The following is a 26,444-nucleotide window of genomic DNA, read 5'->3' as shown; positions in this document are numbered from 1 at the left end:
TGTTCCTCACTGACCTGGGCACATAAGTGATTTCCCTGCCTTTTCCAATATGTATCTTCCCAACTTTATTAATACAGTTGTTTCCCTTACCACACCAGATTCAACAGTCCAGGATTCTTGAGTCCCTGTTTCATTTAAACAGCACTCTGAATGTCAGACAGAAAAAAAACTTACTTACTTTTTTTTTTTAATATAGCAAACGAGAAATTAAAATGAGGAAGCTTGACAGCACCAAAATACGTCCACTTAAATCTGAGCAGCTTCTCCGCATAGAGGACCATGACTTTGCACTGAGACCTGGATTTGGAGGTAAGCAGCAGATGCCTGCACTGTGCCGGTTAATATTTTATTCTGTTATCCAGAAGTTACTGAAACTGTGCAAAACAATGTCACTTAAAATTGAATGACAGCTTTAACCGTGACTCACCTCTTTCATTGCACTTCAGAAAATAAAGAAGAAACCAATAAATATTTGAAAGCAATGGACTTTTTTGTGTTTAGCATACCAATAGGAGAAATTATCTAAATTGTCTACTTTTGGGAACTAATTAAACAAATATACTGTTAGAATTCTATTCCTTGTGAACAGTGATTAAGGTATCCCTGTAAACTGCTTAGTATAGTAGCAACTAGCAAATCACTTAGAGTCATCAAATCTGTTTTGAGAGATTTAAATGAACTAATTCCTAAACCTGTCTGTTCTGTATGAAATTATAAAACTATTTGCAGATCTTCAGTTTACTGGTATATATTTGCTGTGGTTTTGGACACTGTGATGATTATTTCTTTATTTGACTACATGTTCTTGCTGAAGGAAGTATTCAATAGGATGTTTGTCGTTTGGACTCCGTAGAAAGTCAGTTGTTTCCACTGCTATTTCTCTTTGCATGTGAGGTATGATGTATTTATAAACTGCCCATTTTGATTCTACTTCCTGAAAGGTAAAATGAGAAAGCTGTCTTACTAAGAAGCTCTTTCTGAGCCTTCGGGTCACCAGTTCTGTCTTCATGACTTATGGAAATAGACTGACCTACCATGAGTTATGAAGCCAAAATAAAATATATGAAGACCAACCCTCAGTTGTATAAATAGGTGTCAGTCTGGAGGCTAACTGAAGTGTGTGGAGCTGTTCTTGTTTACACCAGCTCTTAGGACCTAGAGCCTGGCAGGCATTCCACGGAACCCTCAAGCTGCAACTCACACCGCAGTTCAATGAGGGTAGCTGATGGTGCTTTCTGAAGCAAAGGATATGTGATACCCTTGGCTGTCGAGCTGGGTCCTGTAAGGACAAGCTTCAGCCCCAGCACTCCTTTTGTTGAGCACTAGGTCCAAAGGTATCTTTTGGAGTGGTGAGATTTACAGACTGTGGCCAGAACATCTTGGCAAAAGGGACAGGGCTATACAATACTCCTTGCCTTTAAAGGAGAGAGACTTGGAATGAGAAAAGCCTCTCTGGATGCACTGGTAGAATGTGATGAGTTTTCTTGTTATCCTAGAAGGGCTGGCTTGCCAGAGAGCAAAAATCTTCCCTAACTGTGAGCAATAGCTGAGACATTATATCTTGACAGAAAAAGTTGGGATTACCTCTTGCAGTCTAATGTATGTCACTCAGGATAGCTTTGTGTCACCACCTGCTTTAGCACTCAAGGAATTTAAATACTAGCGCACGTCATCTCAGGAAGGAAGTAGCATTTCCATGAAAGCAAACAATGGTTTGGGAGGCCCTATATCATTGGATCATCCCAGAAAGCATACTTCTGATGTAAGTAAAAGCAGCTTTCAGAATAGGCACTGCGATCTGGCAGTTGTAATTTTCCACAGGCAGTGAGGATTTTTTTTGCACACAGCAAATCTGTACCATCTTTTATTCTCAGATGACTAGTCATAGAGCCCATTCAATTCCTGTTGAAGCCAGCTGTAGTTTTCCCACTGACTTCATTGCACAAGCCCCTTAGTAATCACAATGCCATGGTTATGATTTCAGCTGTATTCCTGTCTTTCAGAAGTAGCTTTTAGTAGAACAATGTGTCAGCTTTGCCTCTATTCTGACTATCATCCACATGCAATAGTGGCACAGGTAGCACCTTTTTCAGTCACATCTCATAGTTAACACACTTCCAAATTTTCAGAACTCTCATAATTTTTTTGAGATTTTGAGAAAATTTGAGATTTTCTTGATTTAGTTCCACTGTGCCCCTTCCCTGAGATCAATCATCCTTTATACCAGTTCTAGGGAAGAAATAGCTGGAAAATTCATGCGGTTCTGAACCTTCTGGAGATCCCTTCATGCAGGGAACTCTTAAATCCAAATCTGGCTAGTTTAATTTCATTTAGCTCGACAGATGCAAAGTGAGTGAGACAGATTACAGGATCTAGAGTTTTTAATATTCATAATTAAATAAAAAGGAAAGACAGAGACAGCACATGCCGAATTTGACCTGTAAACTGAGCAAACATCTGCACAGGAGAAGGAGAAGAGTTGGAGGAAATGAATGTAGAGCTGTTGGATACTGATGCTACTGACTGCAGAGTTATTGGAATTAACTGTGACCTTATTCACATGACTGGTTGCTTTCGCATGAAAATATATCATTGTTCTATTGAGAAGAGAGATATTTTTTGGACCAAGTGGACACAACTCTGCTGTCATTTATTTGAGTGTAATTTGGTATTGTTATGTTGACTGAAATGACATTCCAGCTGCAAAAGCATAATTTGACTCTCTGAATGTTTTTAAATATTAGTCTTAATATTGTCCATTTATTAACAGAATCGAGATCTAAACCTCAGAAAGATACTGTGTCAAGATGAAGCAAAACCAGCAAGCTGTTTCTAAATTTTTGCTATAGAAATGCTATTTTGTCCGCAAGTCATTATACAATGAGGTTGAGAGAGGCAAACCTATAATTCAATATGCCCAAATTTTATTAAGAAAAAAGCTCAGTGACTGTTACATAGCATTTATTCCCTATGCCAGGCTCTTGGGCTTTTTTCTTTTTCTCTCCTTTACATGGAGTTTTTGTCTGTTGCTCCCCATGCAATTTCATTGTCCTGTTTCAGTTTGGAAGTCTCAGGTATGTGGACCCCAGCTGATTCAAACAGAGTGCCTTGCAACAGAGCAAAGAGAAGAAAGGGCAAAGTCTTTCTGTGGACCAGCATGGTGAGGTTAGAGTAATTCTACTGCAAGGCAGCACTAGAAGTGTGGATGCCTCCCTTGCTCAAATAGCTTTTCTCAGCTGCATCAGCAAATACAGTAGGAATTATATTTAGGCCTTGCTGCTCCCAGAAGCACTGATGAAAGCCATGAGATGGGTATGTTAAGGGTCCTGGAATGGTATAGTAATGGCTGCCAGTTCTGCCAAGGCTGTCCATTTGCATAGTTCTTAGAAAGCAAACAAATGACAGTAGGCCCAGAATCAGATCTTTTCATGACTTCTGTATCTTTGTACTGCTGTGGGTTCAGGTACTTCAGCTGATTTTTCAGTAAACTGTGATTCTGTAAGAAGGTGGCTTATATTTGGACTCAGAAAAGAAAGAAATTATGTTGCCAGTACTTTTCAGAATGGTCACCTCCATGTTTTAAACGCAATGAGAAAGGCTGAGCATAGATCAATACCAATATCAATGCTCATTGAACTGAGCATCTTGGATCTGGGTGTCACTACACAGGCTGCTTTCACAGCCAAAACTATGTACTTCAAGGAAGGTGTTAGAGCGAGTTACACTTAGAAACCCTTTTTAAATTGCTTTCTTTTCTACTATACATATACACCTATTTCTATATAGCCTATTATTTTCTTAACTTTCTTATTTCAAAGTATTGATAAAAGTCATTGTTGTGTGCTCTCGGTCTCCTGATTTCTGTCTGCATGTGCTAAAAATTGACATTGTCATTTAAAAAATCATGGGAGTAACCTATGGAGGAGGTTATTCTTTTATTCCTCTGTGCCTTGGTTTCCAAACTATAAGACCCCTTACACACACTCTCTGAACTATTTTGCAATCTAAAGAGTAAAGAACCATGTCATCACTGTCATTGTGTATGTGCAAGGTCTCTGTGTATACATACATGTGCATCAGAGTACAAAAATTTTATGTTTCTTTTTAAACTGTGTCCTAGGGAACCCTTAGGATCTATACTAAAGGTGAGTTAGGTCAAGAGGTTTTAAGACCGATTCTCTTTGCTTTGTCAACCAATAAAGAGGATAATAAAATTAATACCTATTAGAAATGCTAGGAAAGAATTAGTAGTATTTATTTGGTCGAAAGGTTTCAATTCACTTCACTAGACAATTCACTTCCCAATCTGCAATTAAACAGTCTTTATTTCAAATTTTCTGAGGACCACAGATCTCATTCTAGCTACTGGGTAACATTAGTTCCCCCCCACCCTTGCTCTTCCCCTCTCCCTCCAGCTAAATTATTCCTGTGTAAATTAATCTAAAGGAGAAAGGAGAAGAAAAGGAAAGAAAACATTGCCCAATGAATGTCCAAAACTTCTGTAATTCCAATAGCTGTTTGTCATGAAGTTATTTTCATATCTGCACCATAGTCCTCCCCAGAAATCCAGAAACATCTTCTCACTGTGGTGAGGAAGATGATTATATGAAAGAGTAATGGCTTTCTCCAGTGTGTTACTGGAAGGACTAGCTGGGGTCTGAAAGAAGAGGAAATCATTTGGTGATTTTCAAGACCTCTAATGGGCTCCTTCTCCTGGATTTTTTCTCTTACACTGCTAATTCTTCTATTCCAAGCATTGGCTACTGCTAATACCAGTCCATCTTTGTTTCTCAAGTAAGAAACAACTCAGTAACAAGGAGAAAACTCCATTGCTAGCAATTCCCCAGTTTAACTCATTGTCAGAAGAAAGTAGCATCGTCCACATAGCTTAACTTCCTTGGGACTTGCTTACACTTCTGTTTGGCTTTCCTCCCCTCCAGGTTCACAAGCCAGTTTTTAGAAGAAAGCACTCCCATAGGTCTTGTACTTCCTCTAGTCTCTCTCTCTTACTGGGAGCTGTTTGTAGACCTAACCTTTTTCCATAATGCACTGTTACACATTGTTAGACTAGCCGGGATTCAGTGGCTGATTTTTTTTAAATTCAGTATTTATCGTATGGATTTGCAGGTGCAATCCACTGTGTGTTCAAAAGTTTGGCTATTAAAAAGATTACAGAATTTCTTTAAACCAGTCATTATTACCATGGAAAGTGATCCTAAAATAAAAGGATATCCTTTTTATGTAATATCCCTTTAAAAAAGAGTATTATATAATTTGCCCTTGCTATCTATTAAAAAAATTCTATGCTTATAAGGGAATTCTTTCAGTATGTTTAAACCTTTAAAATAAAAGAGAATAGAAATGGTTTGTGTAAAGATAAACCCATCTGAAAACAATTCAGCTTTTTCTGCTGAGGAGTAATTATCTTGAAAATCTGTGGAACCTGCATTGTGAAAGTCACTAATCCCTCTAAAATAATGATTTGTAGCAACGCACTAGCAGCAACAGAAGCTGCTCAACTTAATAACAAAATCCTCTCTGCCATCCCCAGTTTTGTCAAACTAGGAAAATGAAAAACACAGCTTTTCTCTGGTTACTTTTTTTCAAAGTGAATTTGATGTTGTTGCCTGATGGTCAGCCAGAGATTGAAATTCTCAGTGTATTAGAGAGAAAGCTGTGGTGCAGACATAAGAACAAACAAATCAGTTTAGTTTTCTGGTTGTTTTAGAATCCCTTCCAATGCTTATTGAAATGCTCCCTTTTCAAAAACACCCAATCTTGATGTATCAAATACAAGCAATGTAGACTATATAATTCCCTGCAACCTGTTACAAAAGTTAATTATTACTCTTTTTAGTGGAACTGGTTTCTAATCACAGCAAAAATGAAAATGTTCCAAGAAAACTATGAAGCTCAGAAAGCCTAGACCAGAGTAGGACCAATATGTATCTTATGCCAGGGAGGAATGGCAAAAATACAGAAAGGCTTCAGGTTAGAAAATCAATAGAGGACTGAAGTGACTGGGGTTGTGTGTATGTGTGGTGTTTAATATATTTATCATCTAGCTACATTTATTGACAAAATAGAGTCAGAATAGGATGAAAATATTTGCAGCTGCTGTTTGCAGTCAATATGAGATCAGCCCTGAGGTCAGGGGATGTTGTCTAATGTAGTCTATGGTGAATGGATACAGAGAAGGCAGAGTTACTGAATGTCTTCTTTGCGTCAGTCTTTATTGCTAAGGCCATCCCTCAGGAAAACCAGAGCCTGGAGACAAAAGAGAAAGTCTGGCAAAAGGAAGACTTTCCCCTGGTTGAGGAGGATTGGGTTAGAGATTATTTAGGCAAACTTGACACCCACAAACTCATGGATCCCAAAGGGATGCACCTAAGAGTGCTGAGGGAGCTGGCAGATGTTATTGCTAGGCTACTCTCCATCATCTTTGAAAGGTCATGGAGAACAGGAGAGGTTCTGAGGACTGGAAGAAAGCCAATGTTACTCCAATCTTGTAAAAAGTGCAAGGAGGAGGACCCAGGCAACTATAGGCCAGTCAGCCTCCATGCCTGGAAAGGTGATGGAACATCTCATCCAGATCTCTAAGCATCTGGAAGATAAGAAGGTGATAAGGTGATCAGGAACAGTCAGCATGCTTAACCAACCTGACAGCCTTCTATGATGGGATGACTGGCTGGGTAGATGAGGGGAGAGCAGAAAATGTTGTCTGCCTTGACTTCAGCAAGGCTTTCGACACTGTCTCCCATAACATCCTCATAGGTAACCTCAGGAAGTGCAGGTTAGATGAGTGGGCAGTGAGGTGGATTGAGAACTGGCTGAATGGCAGAGCTCAGAGGGTTGTGCTCTGTGGTGCAAAGTTTAGTTGGAGGCCTGTAGGTACCAGTGTCCCCCAGGGCTCAGTACGGGGTCTTGTTCAACATATTCATCAATGACTTGAATGAAAGGACAGAGTGACTCCTCAGCACGTTTGCTGATGATACAAAACTGGGAGGAGTGGCTGATATATCAGAGGGCTGTGCAGCCCTTCAGAGCGGCCTCGACAGGCTGGAGATGTGGGCCTGCACCTAGGAAGAAATAACACTATGCACCAGTACAGGCTAGGAGCTGACCTGCTGGAAAGCAGCTCTGCAGAGAAGGACCTGGGAGTTTTGGTGGACAACAAGTTGACATGAGCCAGCAATGTGCCCTTGTGGCCAAGAAAGCCAATGGTATCCTAAGGGGGCATTAAGAAGAGTGTTGCCAGCAGGTCAAGGGAGGTGATCCTGCCCCTTTACTCAGCCCTGGGGAGGCCTCATCTGGAGTGCTGTGTCCACTTCTGGGCTCCCCAGTGCAAGAGCAACATGGCACTACTGGAGAGAGTCCAGCTTGGGGCTACAAAGATTCTACCAAATCAGAAACAAATTTCATTGCACCAGTTCCTTTTTTATTTAATTCACTTTAGAAATACCCACGTTAATTCTCCTGGCTTTTGATCTCCTTTGTGCCTATTCAGTGCTCCCACTCATGTAGCTTTATAACAGTTCCCAACTTAGTGCAAGCAGTCCTTTCAAAGAACCAAGTGTGTGTGTATGCATTTCCATGTAACTGGCACTTTAGTTTGTGCACATATAATAAATGTAATAACCTGTACTTAAGATGCCACTAAGTTCTGATTCTGAGATCAGTTCCCTTATATCTGCCCAGATGAGGTGAAATGTTGAATGAAATTGTATCCACATCAAAATACTGCTTGTTGGGTTAGGAAATTGTTGCCTGTAATTTTTGAAAATTCCAAGAAACGTTTAGGACTGCTGTTGTCACACTTCAAACAGTTGTCATTCAGAAAAAAAAATCCACTCTACACATTATATATGGATACTTAGAGAGCTAGTTATCCTATTCTATGATACAATTTCTGAGTAGCTGTTTGAAGAATGGTGATGGTAGACATTTAACTTTATTTGTTTTAGATTTGTCCTTGACTCAGAAACTGGTAAAGCCATTTTTTAATGTACAGAGATGCTCCTCTCTTCTCCCTTTTCACCCTCATAGGGATGAAACCTATTGACATTCCAGTCATGAAAATCATCCCCCAAAATTTTAGTAATACCAGCTAAGATGCAACGTATGCTCAGATATGAGCAGCTCCAGTATATCCTACTAGGCCTTTCTGCCGCAGTCTTAGGGTCACAGTTTGAACATACCTACAATACAGAGAAGTTGAAGCTTCTCGGTGGGTCAAGTTAGTTAATAAGCAGTTCATCTGCCTATTTGCAGTCACTCTGAGCTACCTGGTAACTAATAAGCTTTTCTAAGGCACAAGCCAGCTCATCCCAAGTAGAAATCTAGAAAGTGCTGGTTTCACTGCATGGACTTCAAAGGCAGCCTAGGGTGCTGAGACCAGATCTCTGCTGGCAGATAAAGTGAGCCTTAGTATGGATCAAACCCCTGGGCTGGAGATTTGTGCTTCGAAAGCTAGCCTGCTCCCTTACCCACCCTAGCTCATGTACAGCGAGCTCAGGAATCTGCTCTGCAATGCAGACATGTCACAAGTTTCAGATCGTAAATGAGAAGCTTGATAGACAATATTTCATCTTCACACAATGTTTGCATTTGAATGATGTGTGAACCTCATCTGTGAATGATGTTCATATGATGTATATAAATCCCCCAGTGGCTCTTACTTAGGCTAAGTGTGTTTTTAATTTACAACATAGTTCAGATTTCAGTGAGATACTGAGAAGATAACTCCACTCAGATTACAAGCAGTGATTTTTTGCACCAGTCCTTGGTACAAGTCAGTATTTAGCATAAATAAATAAACTATTTATGTGATGTGGTTGGGATTGTGTGGGAAAAACAAAGATAAGTAGTAGCCAAATCAGGTTTAGGAGAAGCATAGAAATGTTTATTGGTTTGTATGAAGCCTAGTTGGATATATATTTTGGTATGCTTGTGTGTCAGCCTCTAGGGCAGACCTCTCTTGCTGCTACTACTCTCTAAAAGAGTAGTAACAACTAACCTACAAGTAAGTAATACTTTCCCAAGTACTTTCTAGTATCTTACTAATAAAGTAATTGACTGAACTTTGCTATTTGGACTCCTGAATTTCATCTTCAGCTTTGAGACTTTGGTGAACAGATCGAGTGACACATTCCTCTCAGAGGCAGGAATCATTTCCAAGCCAGACAGCACAGCTCTAGTCAGCACAGTAACATGTTCCTGTGTGCCTTAACTTTGTTTGCATTTTACCTTGCTTTCCTGTGCACAATGTGTCCTTATCTGTGTTATGCGGGGTCAAACCCTCCATTAAAATATACAAGTCAAATCAAGAGATTACAGAGCCAGATTTTAAAATACCTCAAGAATAGTTCAGGATCTTTACTGATAAGAACCAGAGGCAGCTGTGTAATCCACAAGGGCTGCTATTTTAAGGATAATTCCAAAAAGAGACACAGTGTTGTGACTGGTTATCAGGAGTGTGATATTTCTGGACTATTTTAGCTTTATGCTGATGTAAGTAAAGGACAAGAAAAAGAGAAAAACCAGTCAAAGAAGTTGTTGTCTCCTGCTGTTCAGTCTTCCTTGTATTCTTGTTTTGTACTGGGTTATTTTAAATGTGTATTTTAAAAATATTTTAAATTAATATTTTTAAAAATGAAATTGGAATTTCATATACAAAGATTACTTTTGATTTTCATTCCAAGTGCCAAATATTCTTTGGTATGTGTATACACATATATGCACATGTCTCTCCCCGTCTCCCTCTCTATCTCCCTCTCCTTCTTAAGGAAATGATTAGTGAGTTACTTTAGTGGAAAGACTTGCTTACTAAAAATTACACAGGTACATAATCTGTATGGAACTCTAATTGTAGCTATTGTGCACTGAGGAGGCTGGAAATAATTTTATATTTCACAGTAATTTTTAATTGATTTTGAGTTACCTTACTGTAAAAACAAAAATATGCTTTTATAAAAATGGGATTAAGATCCCAATTTGACATAAACTCACAGCCTTTTTCATTTATATGGCATGAAATAATGAGGTAGGATATAAAATAACGTGACCTAATGCAGTTTGGTATGTATTGTACTTAATAATGTTATGTACTCAGTAATACATTGCACACACAACATTGTCATAGAACATGCTTAATATATGCACAGCTTTTTCTTTATGAAGTAGTGAGCAAGCAATCCCTTTTAACAAATATCTATGCCAAGCTTTAAGTAGTTAACTAATTAAAGATAAAAGGCGTTCATTAGCTTTGGCACCACAAGGAAACTCTTGCTGCTTTCTAAACTGCAATGCCAACAACAGCCACTTTGATTGCAAAGAGATCACTTAAGGTTTTGTACTTGTTCCTTCAACTTTTCAGGTTTGATTGAGTTGCCACAAACTTTCTCATTCAGTCTACTAAGGTGGACAGACCATAGTAAATGCTGGAATGGAGTAATCTCTTCAAGTTGTTATTATGTAGTTTTCCCTTTAAAAATCTGCATTTTTCCTCCTCATCACTCTTTCATTCTGTTACATTGAAGGGTCACCAATACCCGTGGGCATTGACGTGCAGGTAGAAAGCATTGACAGCATATCTGAAGTTGACATGGTAAGTTCGTTAGTAGAACTGGAATAAAGAACTTCAGCAAAAACTCAAGATCTCATAAACATCCATCTGGATGATGTAAAAAAATACAGTTAAAGAAAGTGAGCCCATGAAGAACACAGCTTGTCTTAAAGCATGCAGGTAATTCTCATTTAAATTAGGGTTACATATGAGCACCTACTGAATTTCTACCTGGGCTGATTTGAAAATGCCAGACGTTCTGTAAGTCCCATGGGCTTCTATAAGAGCTCTCACTGCTCTGCACTTTTGATGATCAGGCTTTGTGTCCTTTGATTCCCTTGCTTATGCAGGCCTGAATATTCCCATCATTTCTGGCACTGGTGGAGCTGTGATCATAACAGAGAGAAGTAGAAAAATCAGCTCCAGAAATGGTCTTAAGAAGGAGACCCCCTCACTGCAATCAAGGACATGTAGCCGTGGAATGCAGGTTCTTCATTCCTCAGCCAAGATTGTTGCTAAGAAATGCAACCTAGGCATTAGTGCCAAGTTGCTCAGTCCTAGAATAGCAGGGTGCATTAACTTTGCAGTGGAGATCTCATTTACAATGACTTTTCACACTGACTAGCTCTAGCTCTAAGTGTTGAGCTTGCCAGGATCTGTTAGTATGAGCTTGCCAGGATCTGTCAGTATGAACTGCTGCATTCTTCTGGAGCCCAGTGGGACTCACATGGGCATAAAATCACATTACAGGAGAAGAATCAAGCATCTTCCCAGTGTTCTTTTTGGAAGTATTCTACTAAAATAAATGATGTTATTTCTCTAAATAAGATGCTAGAAGTATTTATAGCAATCTTTGATATTAACAATGTCATAATTCTCATAATTTTGAATTGTTTACTCTTATGAAATTCACAGTATTATCTCTGTACCATCCATTTCATTCATAAAAATGTACTGATCTAAAAATCCTGTGCAATATTTGTACAAAATGTGTATATAAGCGACTTTACAAATAGATGTAATGCTCATGAAAGACTCAAATTACTTTATTTGTAAAGGAACCACAGTCCATTCTAGAAAGAGCCTTTGAAAATTTCCAAACAAACCCTCCTTCCATTCTTCTTTGTTTGATTTGGAAGTTTATTTTTCACTTCACTGATCATCCAATCTAGCAGACCACTGAAATCTTTAAGAGTTTTGTCTCAGTACAAAGGAGTTATGAACCTCAGACTTAGACACTAGGGATAAGTCAAACAGCAGGAATCTCAAAGGTTGCTCCAACCTATCTTTAATATGGGTTCTGATTCTTCTCTCTGAGGATTCTCCATATGTTATCCAGAACAGAAATTGATCTATGACTTGATTATTTTGTACTGCTTACTATTGTATCTGAATAAAATATGCATTATCTTCTTTTATTTTTATTTAAACAAAGGACTTCACAATGACTTTATATCTCAGACATTATTGGAAGGATGAGAGACTTTCATTTCCAAGTAGCAAAAACAAAAGTATGACTTTTGATGGAAGACTGATAAAAAAGATCTGGGTACCTGATGTTTTTTTTGTACACTCCAAAAGATCTTTCATCCATGATACAACTGTGGAAAATGTCATGCTCCGAGTATATCCTGATGGCAATGTACTCTTCAGTCTACGGTAAGAATAACACCCTTTTATAAGAAAATACAACATAACTGCAACTGTGGACCAATGATCTGTACAGTAAAAAATTTCTAGAGACCTTTGCAGTTAAGATTCTGGCACTGGACTGGCATTAATCTCCTGGGCTCAGATACTGTGAAATGGTGACCACTGGCTACTCGCAATCTATCAGGGGAGAAACAGATCCAGGACTGACATAGCAGATAATACATTTTTCATCATTCACGTGTGGTTTCCTGTTGCAGGATGATGGCAAATTTTACATCTGTTGTAAATATTGCTGAAGTTTCGCAAGTGCTAATTCATTGCCAGTGGTTTTAACAATACTGCAGTAGTTTTACTCTTTTGAGTACAGTAAAATCCAAAATTATTGGCAAATAACTCTAAAACTGTCTGCCTTGGCTATTTTCAGCTTTACATACCTATAAACATACCACTGATACAAATCAGGGCTCCAGGTAGGCACAGAGAGCAATTATTGGTCCTGATACCAGCAGTATTAGAGAGGCATGTTGTGTGACTACAAGGAACTGGAAAGTGAAACAGCAATTCCAGAACTGGAACAACAAGGTCATTAAACTTGTACCTCCCTTCTAGCTACATGCTGCTGCTTTCCTTTATTGAGCAGATTTAGATGATGTGGCAAAAATGATTTTAATGAGGAATTTGCCCCCCAGTGTAAAGGCCCAGCCTGAGGCCTGCATATTGTAGGAATCCCAGTTCTCCAGTTTTCACTAATTATACCTGTACGCAGAGGTGATGTTTCATCTAATCTGAATAGTTCAAAGATCTATGCAAGCACTTGAAGGGCAGAGAGACAGATACACACTGTAAATCAATTTGTAGCATTTGCTCACTGCTCAGAATCCCACCTGTGATGGCAGTCTGTGTCCTGCATTACCTTTGCAAGCTGGTGTCCTGCTTTTGTTTCATGCCCTCATTCTCTCTACTTCCATAGTTATCTTTCCCTAACCCTGCATCACCAGACAGCGTGTATTGGGTGACTCCTCTTGTTCTGACAGGTCAGCTTGCAGCCAGCCTCACTTTTCTGACCTGAGAAACAGGCTGGTGCACAGCAAAGCCCCCAAGTTACTGCCAAACCTGGGGATCCCCCTTCTGGCCATAAGCATGGAGGGCTGCTGCCCTGTCCTCTTCTTTCTCTCATTAGTTCTTATCAAACTGCGTGACAGGGAAGGGGGAGATCTAAACATTGCTGGATCAAGGTTTTGAAATGATTAAGGTCAAACAATGTGTTTCCGGCCTATGTTAATGCTTATGTTCCTAAACAATCAGATGCTCATGAAAACCCTCTTTTTATATTGCCAGATTTACATGCAATGGGTAGGTTATAATCCAAATCCTTATTTGCAAGAAATCTGCATATTCTACAGATTTTGTCAGGGTCTAACATCCTGGATTTTATTGAAGCAAAACAGAAAAAAAATCCAGATTTGTTGCCAGAGTGATCTTCATTTTTTTCCAATCGTTATTTGCTTGCTAGTTCCCTGATCCAATAACCAAAAAATTGAAACAACATGCATAGTTGGAAGTCTTATGCATCATTTTAGAGATGTATCACTGTTACAACCTCATTTCAAGCCACTAAAATCTTATACTTGTAAAAATTCAGCTATAATGGGATTACTAATCACAAATTTTCAGAGATCACTTTTATATCCAGTGTATTCCTTCTCACTTATATTCCTGAAGGATTCAGTTTAGGCAAAACTCTGAAAAAATCAATGTAAAATATCATACAAAATGCAAGCTGTGACAGGAAAAGGAAATTTAACAATATTTACTATTTTTAAATTTAAATTGTTGCCTTTAGCCTTTCTTTTCTGTTTATTGATTAAAATGTTGGGGGGCATTTATCTCCTAAACATTTGTAGAAAAGCAGGTGGAATGCAAAATTAATATCTTTGCTCAGATTTTTCTACACTTTTTAGACTATAAGGCCCTTATTATCAAATATGACTGTGCTAAATTATGACACATTTTCATTTGCAGTTTTGTGAACATTTCTATGGTATTGAAGAGGAGAGTAGGCTTTAAAAAATTGCAGTTTACCTTTTTATGCATTAAATATTATAACCATTCTAGCTGTGAAAATAACACTTAGAATAATATTTGCTCTAATCTTTAACATCTACTTTAGTCTTTGAGAAATCCAGTCCAAAAATGTAAACTTCCTATGTTAATCTTTGTAAGCATAACCCTTCAAAGCAAAACATGTGAAAGGCTAATGAGGACCAGGCCAGTGAACGGCTTAAAAATTTAAGGTAAGGCACTTAATAAGAAAGACTGTTTATGTTTTAAAACATGTATTTTCTCATTGGCTTAATTTTATCTCACTATCTTGCAGCAATTCTAGAAGAGCCTAAAAAATAAAAATGTAGAAAAATTCAGTCATATTCTAATCAGCAGAGTGGTTGGGGCTCTCAGTAAGATGTCTGCACGGCCCTGAGAAAGTGTCAAAATTTTTGTTTAATTTCTGCTTTTCTGTTCCTTTCTGCAGAATAACAGTTTCTGCTATGTGTTTCATGGATTTCAGTAGGTTTCCTCTGGACACTCAAAACTGCTCTTTAGAACTGGAAAGCTGTAAGTTTAATTCTTTGTTCATAATACATTTTTCACTGCTTTTAGTGTGTGACCTGAACCCTTTAGCCTGTATGTGAAATATTGGCCAGTTTTTGATCTTTCTAGAACCCAATATACTTTGGGAAGATGGAAAAACAGAGATGCACTCTGCTCTTCTCTGACTGGGCTGATATTCCAAGGCCTGAATCTAAAAATCTTTTCTCTGTCAGAAATCATGTTTTGCTTGAGGGAAAAATGCAAGTTAAAACTGAAATAGGATGTCAGGATTTGGCCTCATGAAAAAATGGAAATGTGTGCTTGTGTTACTGTGAAATGTCTGCTTTTCCACCTCGATTCAGCCTTTTGTAGAAAGCTGCAGAGCTGGACAGAGAAAGGAAATTCTGTCTTGCAGAGCATTTTCCTATCTCCAGGTTTATTCTTATCCTGACTATGACCATAACTGGGATGCTGGTTTTTTGCTTAGTCTCTGCAAAAGGGAACAATTTCGTAGTGTTCAGGCAGCTTAGCATGGCAGCTCCAGAATTGCGGGCCCTATGCTGTCCTGAGCCCCAGAGCATGACAGAGCTGTGAGGATTGGGACTCACAGCTGCCCTGTGTTCCCTCTTCCTCCTCTGTCAGGCAAACTGCTGGCAGGACACAAGGCTGGGTTCAAGATGGGAACAAGATTGAAAATGGCCTTTGCAAGTTTTTCATTGTCAAGTAATGGACAGGTTGAGATGAAAAACATGTTTATTTGTGTTTTTCCCAAATTATTCAAGTGATCTCCTATCCCTAAGAAAAGAAAACAGGAGCATTTTTCCAGCAGAAGTGATGATTTAGCTTTTACTTTCTCACAGATGCATACAATGAAGATGATCTGATGTTATACTGGAAACATGGAAATGAGTCCCTGAGCACAGATGAACACATCTCCCTGTCCCAGTTTTTCATTGAAGAATTCAGTGCTTCCAGTGGATTAGCTTTTTACAGCAGTACTGGTATAGTAAGCCCTCGGCATTAGAAGAGAGAAGCACGTAACGACACAGTCACACAGAATGTCCTTCACATTTTAATCTGTTATTAATAAATGACTGTTAACACAGTGAGAGATCTCGCATTTAAAATAAGATCTGTCAGTCACTGTGATCTGTTGGTCCTCTGGCCCTGGGTTCTTTTTATATTACCTCTGTAACACTCTCTTGATATTACAAGAAGAGGCCATAATAATACCTATAACTTAACATCTGATAAAAAGAACCTGAATAAAATGAGCGTGCAGAACAGCCAAATATATGCTGTTGCTACCTCTTGAAAAATCCTGGAGCTTCTTTGAAAGCCTCTGGGTTTATGGGAATATTTTGGTCTTCCTGGTTGTATAGAAAAACTTGAAAATGCAGCCCCTACAGTGTCAATTACTAGAAAGCAAGAAAGAGGAACCCCGGTGTGTTTTATTTTCTAAAATCTCCTCATTTTTGGAGCTCTAAACATCGTTAGAAATCCAATGACTATAAGATTTCCGCATGAGAGCATTTATAACCTATTGAGGCCTAATTAATGGTTTGCTTAATGTTCCATGTTTATGCAAAAAGTTGCAGACAAGAATTCCTTTATGTCACCACTACAGTTTTTAAGTACAAGTATCTGCACCAGGCAGCTTTTTATTCCTCTCTATAAATCTGGAACCACACTTTCTGGCAAACTGCTCAAAGCCTTAAGAGTTTATTATAGTCTTGGTTTCATGCAAGGAGGTTTTTATCTTCTTTGCATTGTACATGCAATTATAAATCTTGAAACATTCCCCTGTCTAAATAGTCTAACCATACTTTTCTTAACCAGATAAAATAGCACACTTAACCAGAAAAAACAGCTACTGTATTTTCTAGTCTGTCAATTCATGAGTCAATTCATTTCAGTGTTATATTGCTCCTCAGTTATTCAGGCTGATTAATGGATTAGAAAATATTTCATATAATTTGATGAAATGCACAAAGCACTAGAAGAAGTCCTTTAAGACATACAGGAAAGCTGCAAATATATTTATTTACTATATTTTTTTACAGGATAGCTTCTTTTTGCCTTCAAATAAGACCCATTAAAATCTACAGTTCTCATATTTTAATGGCTGATATTTATTCCATAAATTCCAGTTTAAATTTTGATGCAGCAAGGAATTAAAAGCTTGATCGGGTTCTTCATCCTTATCTCTTGCTGGTGTATGAGTTAAGAACAGCATTCCAGCTTTCAAGAGCCACTGTCATATGAGAAGAGGGCGGGTGATTCCCCACCATCCTAACTGTGTCTTGCTGAGAGCTAGATCAAATGTGCCCTTGCTGCAAGGAGGAGATTGAGATGTTTTCCACTAACTGCCGTAACTGTATGTCGAAGCTATTTTCTGGGAACTCAACTAATAGCTTCTTTCCACCTTGCTATTCCTCATCAAAAAACACTTCTGCAAGGCAAATGCAGCCTTGTGCACAACTGTGCAACCTTACACCATTCTTATACCCAGCCCTCTACTGTACCTTCACAGCACCTTTGACTTTGCAAACATGTAACTGCTTGAGACTTACTATGCAGATGTTTTGATGATCAACTGACTCAGCAGGGTGCAAACTGCTTTAAATTACAGGGATCACTAGGAAGTACATGCATAAATGCATATACCATATCTGTTAATTAGAATACTGCCATTTGTATGTAATCACTTCTCAGACATGCACTCTTCTTTGGCTTTTGAGTTTTTGTTTTAGCCACGAGGTTCCATTTTGTGTTTTATTTTGCTTATCATTTCTCTTGTTGGAAGAAAGTGATTACATGCAGAAGAGCCCTCCAGCAATAAGCAGATGTAGGGAACAAGCAGTGTAACTCTAATGGGAGGCCTCTCCCATTAGAGAGAAGAGTCTGGGGCAACTGAATGGACACAAATGAGCCTTTTGCATTTTAGGTTTTGTATTTCCTTTCCTGTGAATCTTGGTGAATTACATATCTAGACAATCCCATTCACCTTTCACAACCTACTCCATTAGGTTTCACCTCCAAGGACAATTTTTGCAAGGTAATGTTGGAGCTTTTGGAGTATTTTGGCCTCCAAAGGACCAACACTTTCAAACTGTTTTTGAAACAATCATTTTTAAAAACAAAAGCCTGCTCCGTGGCTGAAACAACACAGGATATATTTAACACTAGACAGGATTATTATCAGAATACTTGTTTCTTAAAGTAGCTCATTGTAACGGCATGACTGTTCCAACACAGGCTCATTCACGTCTGTATTTGCGTCTTAAAAGCAGGTGCTGCGCAGTCAGCCATTTCTGTCTTCTTTTCTCCTCACTCTACTCTGAATTGCTTCCCATGGCACAAGGTATAGCACACGAGGTTTGCTGCACAGAGCCTGCCCCAGAATTCACTAGATGGCAGCCTTTCCTCTGAAGTCAATACTGAGCGGGTATTCTGGTCTGACCAGAGGAAAAGAAATGCTGCTTGTTGCCTGGGTATTTGTAGCCATGAGAGGCAGCAGACTACTTTTTGTGGGAGGTAAGAGTGTTGACTTCACTGTCCTAGCTGAACTGGATAATTATATTCTGTTTGCATTCTCCTGAGAGTTTCACTGTAAATCTATTTACTTTTTTTCAATTTGCTAACTTTGATTATAATATAATATTTTATTTAGACAGTTGTGATGCTCCACTCCGAAGGCAGCAGTATTTTAATGTGATCTGAGTGACAGTGTGCAAAACACTATATGAAACCAGGGTGGTAGCAATATTTTGTATGTGCTTATCATTACTAATGTTGGCACACCATACCTACTGGAAGGACAGGGCCAATAAACAGAATTCAAAAATAATGCCAGTCTCTTTCTTCTCATCTCTCCCAACCCCTCCACTCTCTTTCTTCAATAGGTTGGTACAATCGACTTTTTATAAATTTTGCCCTCCGGAGACATATTTTCTTTTTTGTGCTACAGTCCTATTTCCCAGCTATGCTGATGGTGATGCTGTCTTGGGTTTCGTTTTGGATTGACAGAAGAGCCGTTCCTGCCAGGGTATCACTAGGTAAACCTTTACCTTATATTCTTTCGGGAGGTATAGAATTGATAGGGGGAAAGGTTTTGAAATTACTTTACATTCCTGTTTACACAAGACATAAGCAAGTATATCAAGTAATTGCCTGAACAACATTATTATTGCCACTGTTGTCAGTACTACAGACACCTGTAGTCAACCTCCAAGTTTGGAAATAGGATGTTTCTTCAGATCGGCTTTGCTGTAGTAGAAAGCAACTCACACAGCACAGAGGGATAATTCTCCAGATTTCCCTTTGTAGAATTTTACTTTATTTTGTTGCAAAGACTGTTCCCTCCTGCCTCCACTTCTCAGGGAGGTAACAGGTAGTTTGATCTTTCCCAGATCTGTGACTCATGAGATGCTTAAAATGCACAGCACAATCTGTCTAAAGGCTCTGTGCCTCACTTTCTTTCTAGAATCTGTTGATATCTTCCTACCACCTTGGATCCAGTTTCCTGAACTGTCCTGTTCTTTGTCAGGTACTTTGGATTTTCTTTGGTATGCTAACTTCTTAGGCTATGGAAGCCAAAGAGTAAGTTAGGTACCTTTCTGCTCTCCTTTCAGTTTTAATTCTGAACAACACTAAGGATAAAAAGGAACAAATTACAGTGTTTTTTAAATAACATTATTGGTTTCCTTAGCAATGAATCACTCGATATCATTTCTGTTGGGAATTTAACAATAATGGCCTTGAAATGAATAGACTTCTTTCAAATTTTTTCAACATCTCTCAGAAGATTTGGTGGCAAAACATTGGGATATCTAATGTTTCCACAGTACATAGGAGTCCTCAGGCTGCCAGTTTAAGAATAAATAATGAAGTTCCTGTTCTGACTTCTCACTGATACTGGTCCCAGAAGTTGACAGCATTTTGCCATATTTCTTAGACAATTCTTGAGAATTGTGGTGTAAGAAACAAACCTGCATGTACTGAGGGAGCCCTTAATGTTTATCTATAGTTAATATTTATACTAATCTAGAAAAGATAGGTCTATAGCTACCTCAGATCTCTTTCTATTGCCACAGTCTAAAACTATGAATACATGGGATATAAATCTATTTGTTAATCTAAAAACAAGTTATGATATCTCCTGCCTACTGTTAATAATATATCCATGAATTTCTTTTTTTTTTTATAATAAATGTAACTTCATATTTTAAAATAAAGTTTTGAGTCTCTGTCGGTCATTTGTAATGCTGTCAAGATGGTTTTGCTGATCATATTTTTCAATTTATGTATGTATTTCTATAGAAGTTTATGGATCAGGAATTTTATGAATAACACACATTTCATCAGAAAAAGTATACACAATTTATAAGCAACATTAACACCAAAGTTTAAAAACCTTAGCTCCCTAGTCTAGAGTACAGAGATTTTTAATGCATAGATTTCCTCTTATGCGGTATATTCCAAACTCCTAACATTCAGCCTAAGGAACTTGCAGAGTAAAGAGAGGGAAAGCAAAAACTCTCTTATGTTTCAGTGGGCTTGAACTAGGACAAAACTGGAGAAAGGCTATACTGAGACCTGACTGAAAAGTTATACTATCAGCCAGTGCTGTGATTTAGGGATGTTGCTGAGATATCTTCCCTTTTGGAATTACATTGATTTCTTTAAAATCAATTTCATGTTGGGTTTGGGGTTTTTTAGATAAAACAAAACTAGAAATCTTAAGTGGGCAATGAAAATTAGGGGAATAGGCACATAAAAGAGGAGAGATTGAAAAGATGAGGATGTAATTCTGGAGACAAGCAAGTCAATGAAAAAAACGTATCTTAGGTTTGATGAATTCAGCGTTTCATACTAGAATGTTTTTAAAAAGCCAAGGAGTTTTGACAGAGACATACGAGCCAATGTTACATTCTCAAGAAGTATAATTTGAGAAGAGATTGGGAGGGAATTTAATGATCCTTTGGTGAAGCACAGGAACTAGAAAGTTGCATTGCAGAGACCTTGGCCCTATGAAGTGAGGGAACAAGTCCTTTCTCTTTCCGCACTGTGGGACACTGTAGCGCACAGCTTTGTTGACCACAACCCTGCTTTCACTCCTCCTCTATGGCAAGGCCTAAAGCTGTTGTAGGCACGTGTTTCTTACACTGCTGAATCACTAGCATTGTGTCCACACTGTTTGAACCTGGTATACTGCAGCTCTAACTTCACATGCTGAGCAGAGCTATGGCATCTTGTTTTCAGTTTTGCATGCAGCAGGTCCTTCATGGTGCACTCTACTTTTCCGAGCCTGTGGTGATGAAGTTAAAGGTGGTCTCACTCATATGACCTATGAAGTTGCGCTGTCCAAACAACTGTTGATGAGCTAAACAGAACCAGTCAGCTTGTACTATGATAATGCCCTCTTTTTCCTTGGCAGGTATAACGACGGTGCTGACAATGTCAACCATCATCACTGGAGTAAGTGCCTCAATGCCTCAAGTGTCTTACATAAAGGCTGTGGATGTATATTTATGGATCAGCTTCCTTTTTGTCTTCCTGTCTGTCATCGAATATGCAGCAGTGAACTATCTCACCACAATTGAAGAGAGAAAGCAACTCAAAAAAAGGGGCAAGGTACAATCCTGTATTTTGTTGCCTTCAGAAAACATCACAGAAGCCACAGAATAATCCTGATACAGCACTGTGGTAACTGTGCAGTAACCATGTCTGCTACTCCTCCCTGTATCTCACTTTTCTTTACTTGACGGAAGGGAAGAAAGGTATCTGGGATCTTGGGAACGTCTCTCTCCCCTCCTCTTCCTGAGACAGAAATTAGGGAGTACATCTCTATTTTTTTCCCTGAAGAAGGTCTCCTTCACTCCATTTGTCAAATACCTGTGCCAATGTTTTGGTCTTTTCCTCTCTCTGAAATGTACCCTGAAATATCCCCTGCTGCTTCCTGTGGAGAAGAGTGTATTTCTCTTTCTCCTGCTTCCCCATTTTCAATTAGGCAGATAGATAGGTTTAATGGTATCTTTTTGTCTGAAGATCAGATGAATGATAAGGTCATTTTTAGAAAAGTGTGCCTGAAGCAGAAACATTTACAAGTTAAACATTTACTTTCCCTGGCTTTTCTGAATCATGCACTTAAAAGCTTTGTATCAGTGAATATCCCCATATGTACACTCATTTGTTCAAATATCACAGGGGGAAAGACACACAAAGGACGCACATGTTGCTCACATGTTTTCATAATCCTGTCAAGAAGTACTCTTGGAAATGTTCAAAATCATTTTCCACAGCTCTAGCAGCACACACAGACCTACAGGAGAGGCAGTTTGATTTTTCTATTTGAGAAGCTGGGGCACATATAAGTCAGCTGGCAATAATCAGTCAAAGTGTGTTTATCACACATATCCCCTTCCTTGCTCAAATCTTGCACAAGGGAGCAGGCCCCACAGATGACAGTATCTAAGCTAGATGCATACTGCGGGGCAGCCATGTTCACTCTACATTCATCACATGGAGCAACCTTGAAGAGAAAACCTTGCTTATTTTCTGTTTTATTATTTGTATGTATTAAGATGGCTTCTGCTAGACACAAAATAATTATTCTTTGTTGCCAGGCTTCAGGCATGTATAGTATTGACGCAGTGCAAGCAATGGCTTTTGACGGCTGCTATCATGACACGGATGCAGACATGGACTTGACTGCTTTCTCAGTCCGCTGTGAAGACAATGCGACTCAGGCACGGGCAGCCAGTATCCCCAACCTGGGTGCAACTCGCCTAAAGAGGAAGAGATCTCTGAAAGGAAACGTGGGCAGGATTATTTTACAAAACAATCATGTCATCGACACATATTCCAGGATTATATTTCCCAGTGTGTACATTGTATTCAACTTTTTTTATTGGGGTTTGTATATATGAACAGAAATCACTATAAGCTACACATTATTTTGCATATGAGGGTAGCATTATGCTTTAAAAACAATGCAATAGCAACAGAGGAACAGGGTACGAGTTTCTGAAACTGACTGCTGTGTCAGACAGGGAATATTGGTTTGGTTAGCAGCAAAACTGTTAACAAAAATCGCTCATGAGTCTGGTTTCTTTTTCAGCTGGACCATGCAATGCTTCACTGTGGCAATCTAATGCACATGCTACCACTCAGTGGCATAGAGGCAGTCTGCACTCTATGGGGATCCTTTATCACACACCTAAATAGACAGCAGCTCCCAGCTGATGTATTACCCAGTTTCTATCTCCACTCTAACTATTCCTTTTTAATCAGCCTTTCTGTTTGTTCTCAGCTTGTGGCCCATTTTAGTATGCAATCAGGACTGATTGCCTTTGAATAGCTCTTATCCTTATTTCACTCACTGCATTTCTGTTTTGCTAGGCAACCTGTATACACCTCTGCAGCCTTTGTGCTCGGATGTGAACTATGGGTAAAGCGATCAGAGTGAGCAGTGGATTAGGGACCAGCAGAAAGCAGGAAGCAAACCTGATGGGTGTTTGTACATCCTGCGTTATTAAGGCCTCAGAAGAACCTCTCACCCTGTCGGCTGTCCCTGACTTTCCTCAGGACCACTGGGAAGGGCCTCTATTCTGAAGAAATCTTAGATCTCTGATCCTGATGGTACTAAAGGAATAATATCCTAGACACAACACACTCAGTGTCTTAGAGCTAGGACTAGGAAAGTCATCTTTCAGGTGGATGAATAGCATCAGCTGCACAAGGCATGCCCCTCTTGTCACACCCACACTCCTGTGTGCCTCACATAGACCTACCGGCGTCACCTGCTTTCTGCATAACCGTTCCTTTCAGAAAAACAGGCTTTGAGGCAGAGATATTAGAAAACAAACCAATGTCTTTCTTTGGCAGAATCTGGTTCTTCTATTTTATATTGCATGCATGAGATTGAGACTTTGTCCCACTTTTGGCTTTTGGAGACAGTTACAATGAGCTACATAAGCCTGCTTATAGCATGGATCCTCATCACAGATGAAGATACTGCAGTGAGATCTGAGACACATAAGAAATGAAAGGAAGCAGCTGTGCTGAAACAGAGCCATATACAGGAATCCTGTCAGTCCTGAAGGAATCCTGCATGGGTGTATCCTTAGTTTCAGGCTAAAGAAGTTGAATAAAGGACTTTCAGGGATACAAACAAGAAATGTTCACAGCTCCAGAAAAGAATTAAGATTACTTTTGTGACTTGCCCAACTGAGGAGCATTTTTCCACTAAAACTTTCTTGGGTTTTATCTATCATTTAATGAAGTGAGTCAAAATTTAACCAAGTGTGTTCAACAGGATAATTTGTGTGGCAGAAAATGTCAAAAGGGCATTTATTGCTTGGGCACTGCTCGGTTAAAATAAGGAAATGTGAATAAATTTGGAAGCCTGAAACACTCTCTGGCTTATATGATTTTCCTATTCCAATATTGTTTATTCATAGCATGGTGATGTCTGTTACTCTTTTGAAAAGCAGCATTTCTCAAATCCCATTACAGAGCTGGAAAAGCTGGTGATACACTGCACGCTGGGTGATTGAAATCTGATGGAGTGAGTGGGTACTTTGGCAGCCAATTCGCTGCCAAACAAATGATCAGAGCTAAGACGGCTTTGATACTGTTCCAGGGAATCGTATCATGGAAAGCAGAACTGTACCAGGACTGACAATTCTGGGAACGTAAAGCCAAAGGACACACACAGCTTTGGCAACAGCAACAGCACACCAGACCTCAAGCTGAGCAGATGTGTTATAAAAAAAACCCTTACCATGACATCCTTATTGCTGCACTATGGAGCCATCCTGCACATACGTTCCAGCTTGCCAGAGAAGATCCCATCTAACTGCTCCAGATGTGCAACGTGTCCCCTAAACATTTAGCATGAACTAATGTAATACCATTGCTTTTGCATATTATTTTTATCTCACTTACAGGAAGAGGGTAGCCAAAAATGAATCCTTAACCTCTAACAGAAAGAGTACCCATGTGATTCCTTGATACAAAGCAATTCCCTTTTCCAGAATTCTTAAAGAATGTTTAGTAGCAGAAGCTCCACAGTGCTGAATGCCTAAATTCAGTGTGAACTGTCCAGCAAACAAGCCCACAGGTATAAGTATGTAGGTGGAAAAGAGATTGATGCCTACATTTGCTTTCCGACTTGTTCTATAGAGGTGCCTGGGTTAGAATAATTTGTCCTGAAAGCTATCCAATTTTCTTTGATGGAGGAAACAATTATTTACTCTGATAAACTCCATCACAAAATGGAAGTGTTGGCAAAGTGCTCTCCTCATGAAATATATTATATAGCAAATTTTATTATGACAATGAAGAACACTGCATGTTCTGATGACAAAACTTGCTGCATACTTTTCCAGTGACGTTTATAACTTTTATCTTCTTAATGCAGTGACAGAGATGATACTGGGAACAATTATACTTCACAAATACGTTGTTTGGATAAATAGTAAATAATAATAACAAAGAGTACTTTAATACTGTATTTCTTGTTCGGAGGGCTTCCTAAGGATTAACTGACTAATCTTCACATAAGCTTTTTCAGAAGTTGGTATTATTTTCCAGGAGGCGACAGTAATAAATACTTTTAGTCAATTTGCCTGGACAGACCAGCATGGAAGTCTTAAAAAAAAGTATTCACAAGTATTTCCCATTGTGTGGTCTGTGGCTGTTTCTGCGACTACTTAACTGTACAAGTTTTACTCCCTGCAGCATTTACTAAAAGTTAAAACATGACAGCCATTATGTAAATATATATTTGTTTGAGTATTCATGCTAGTGGATTCAAGCAGTTATGCTGAAAGTACTTTGTGGATTTTTGGAACAGAAATAACAGCTTGTAATGACTTCTGTGACCAGCTGAAGTGCAGGATGTGGCCTCCCTATTTTTAGCATCTGCTGCTACACCCAATCTGTATTAAAACATCCTGTAAGTGTTAATGTAGGTGTTCAAGCCATAAACTTTTAAGTCTGGAGAACTGCTTCATTCATTACAGCTTTATAATTATTGGAAGAACTGGACTTGGAATTAGTCCATATTTCTTAATCTTAAGTGGCTGTGATTTTTCAAATTGGTCAGCTGTTGATCAAAGTGATTCAGGTGGTAAAGGAAGGAGAACTGAGTAAGATGAACAATGCTTGCCTTTTTATCTCCTCCTTCCCCTATCTCTGTGTATTATATTTTGCCACCTTATTTATTCAGCTTGTAGGAGTTTTTTAGATGCATTAAAGAATGCAGATCTCACTGGAATCACAGAAGAATTATTTCAGAGGATCCTGTTAGTGCCACACATGGAGCTAGAAGCTACTACTGTGTGAGTAACATGCTGCAAAGAGGGACAAGATTGCAAAGCTATTTTCTAAAAAGAGATGGATTGGAATCCACAAACCGTGGCTAGAATACAGCCCCTCTCTTATCTATCACTGAATGCTCCTTCTAGTAACTATCTTACAACCCATATAACTTCCCAGTTATATTAGCCATATACTGTAAGATAGCTGAGATCTCCAAAACTCACCTTTTGCTGGTGGTTCTGTTCTATATTCTAAGAGCAGTAAGTACACAAGCACAAAACTTTTGCAAAACCTAGCAAACACAAAATTT

At 38.8% G+C, this 26,444-nt stretch overlaps 1 protein-coding gene across 1 annotated transcript in view; it reads left to right on the top strand.

The window, feature by feature from the left end:
• Positions 1 to 22,737, top strand: part of GABRR3 (gamma-aminobutyric acid type A receptor subunit rho3) — a 30,075-nt gene extending 7,338 nt beyond the window's left edge. The window contains exons 2-9 of the mRNA XM_062572693.1: positions 197 to 309; positions 10,539 to 10,606; positions 12,000 to 12,223; positions 14,748 to 14,830; positions 15,667 to 15,807; positions 18,712 to 18,864; positions 21,246 to 21,442; positions 22,435 to 22,737. Of these exons, the coding sequence (XP_062428677.1) occupies positions 197 to 309; positions 10,539 to 10,606; positions 12,000 to 12,223; positions 14,748 to 14,830; positions 15,667 to 15,807; positions 18,712 to 18,864; positions 21,246 to 21,442; positions 22,435 to 22,737 (1,282 nt within the window). The remainder of the gene's footprint in view (positions 1 to 196; positions 310 to 10,538; positions 10,607 to 11,999; positions 12,224 to 14,747; positions 14,831 to 15,666; positions 15,808 to 18,711; positions 18,865 to 21,245; positions 21,443 to 22,434) is intronic.
• The last annotated feature ends 3,707 nt before the right edge of the window (positions 22,738 to 26,444 follow it).

This window comes from Rhea pennata, chromosome 1 (assembly GCF_028389875.1).
Source record: "Rhea pennata isolate bPtePen1 chromosome 1, bPtePen1.pri, whole genome shotgun sequence".
Classification (NCBI taxonomy): domain Eukaryota; kingdom Metazoa; phylum Chordata; class Aves; order Rheiformes; family Rheidae; genus Rhea; species Rhea pennata.
The sequence above is the reverse complement of the archived record's forward strand: the minus strand, read 5'-3'. Positions and strand labels throughout refer to the sequence as shown.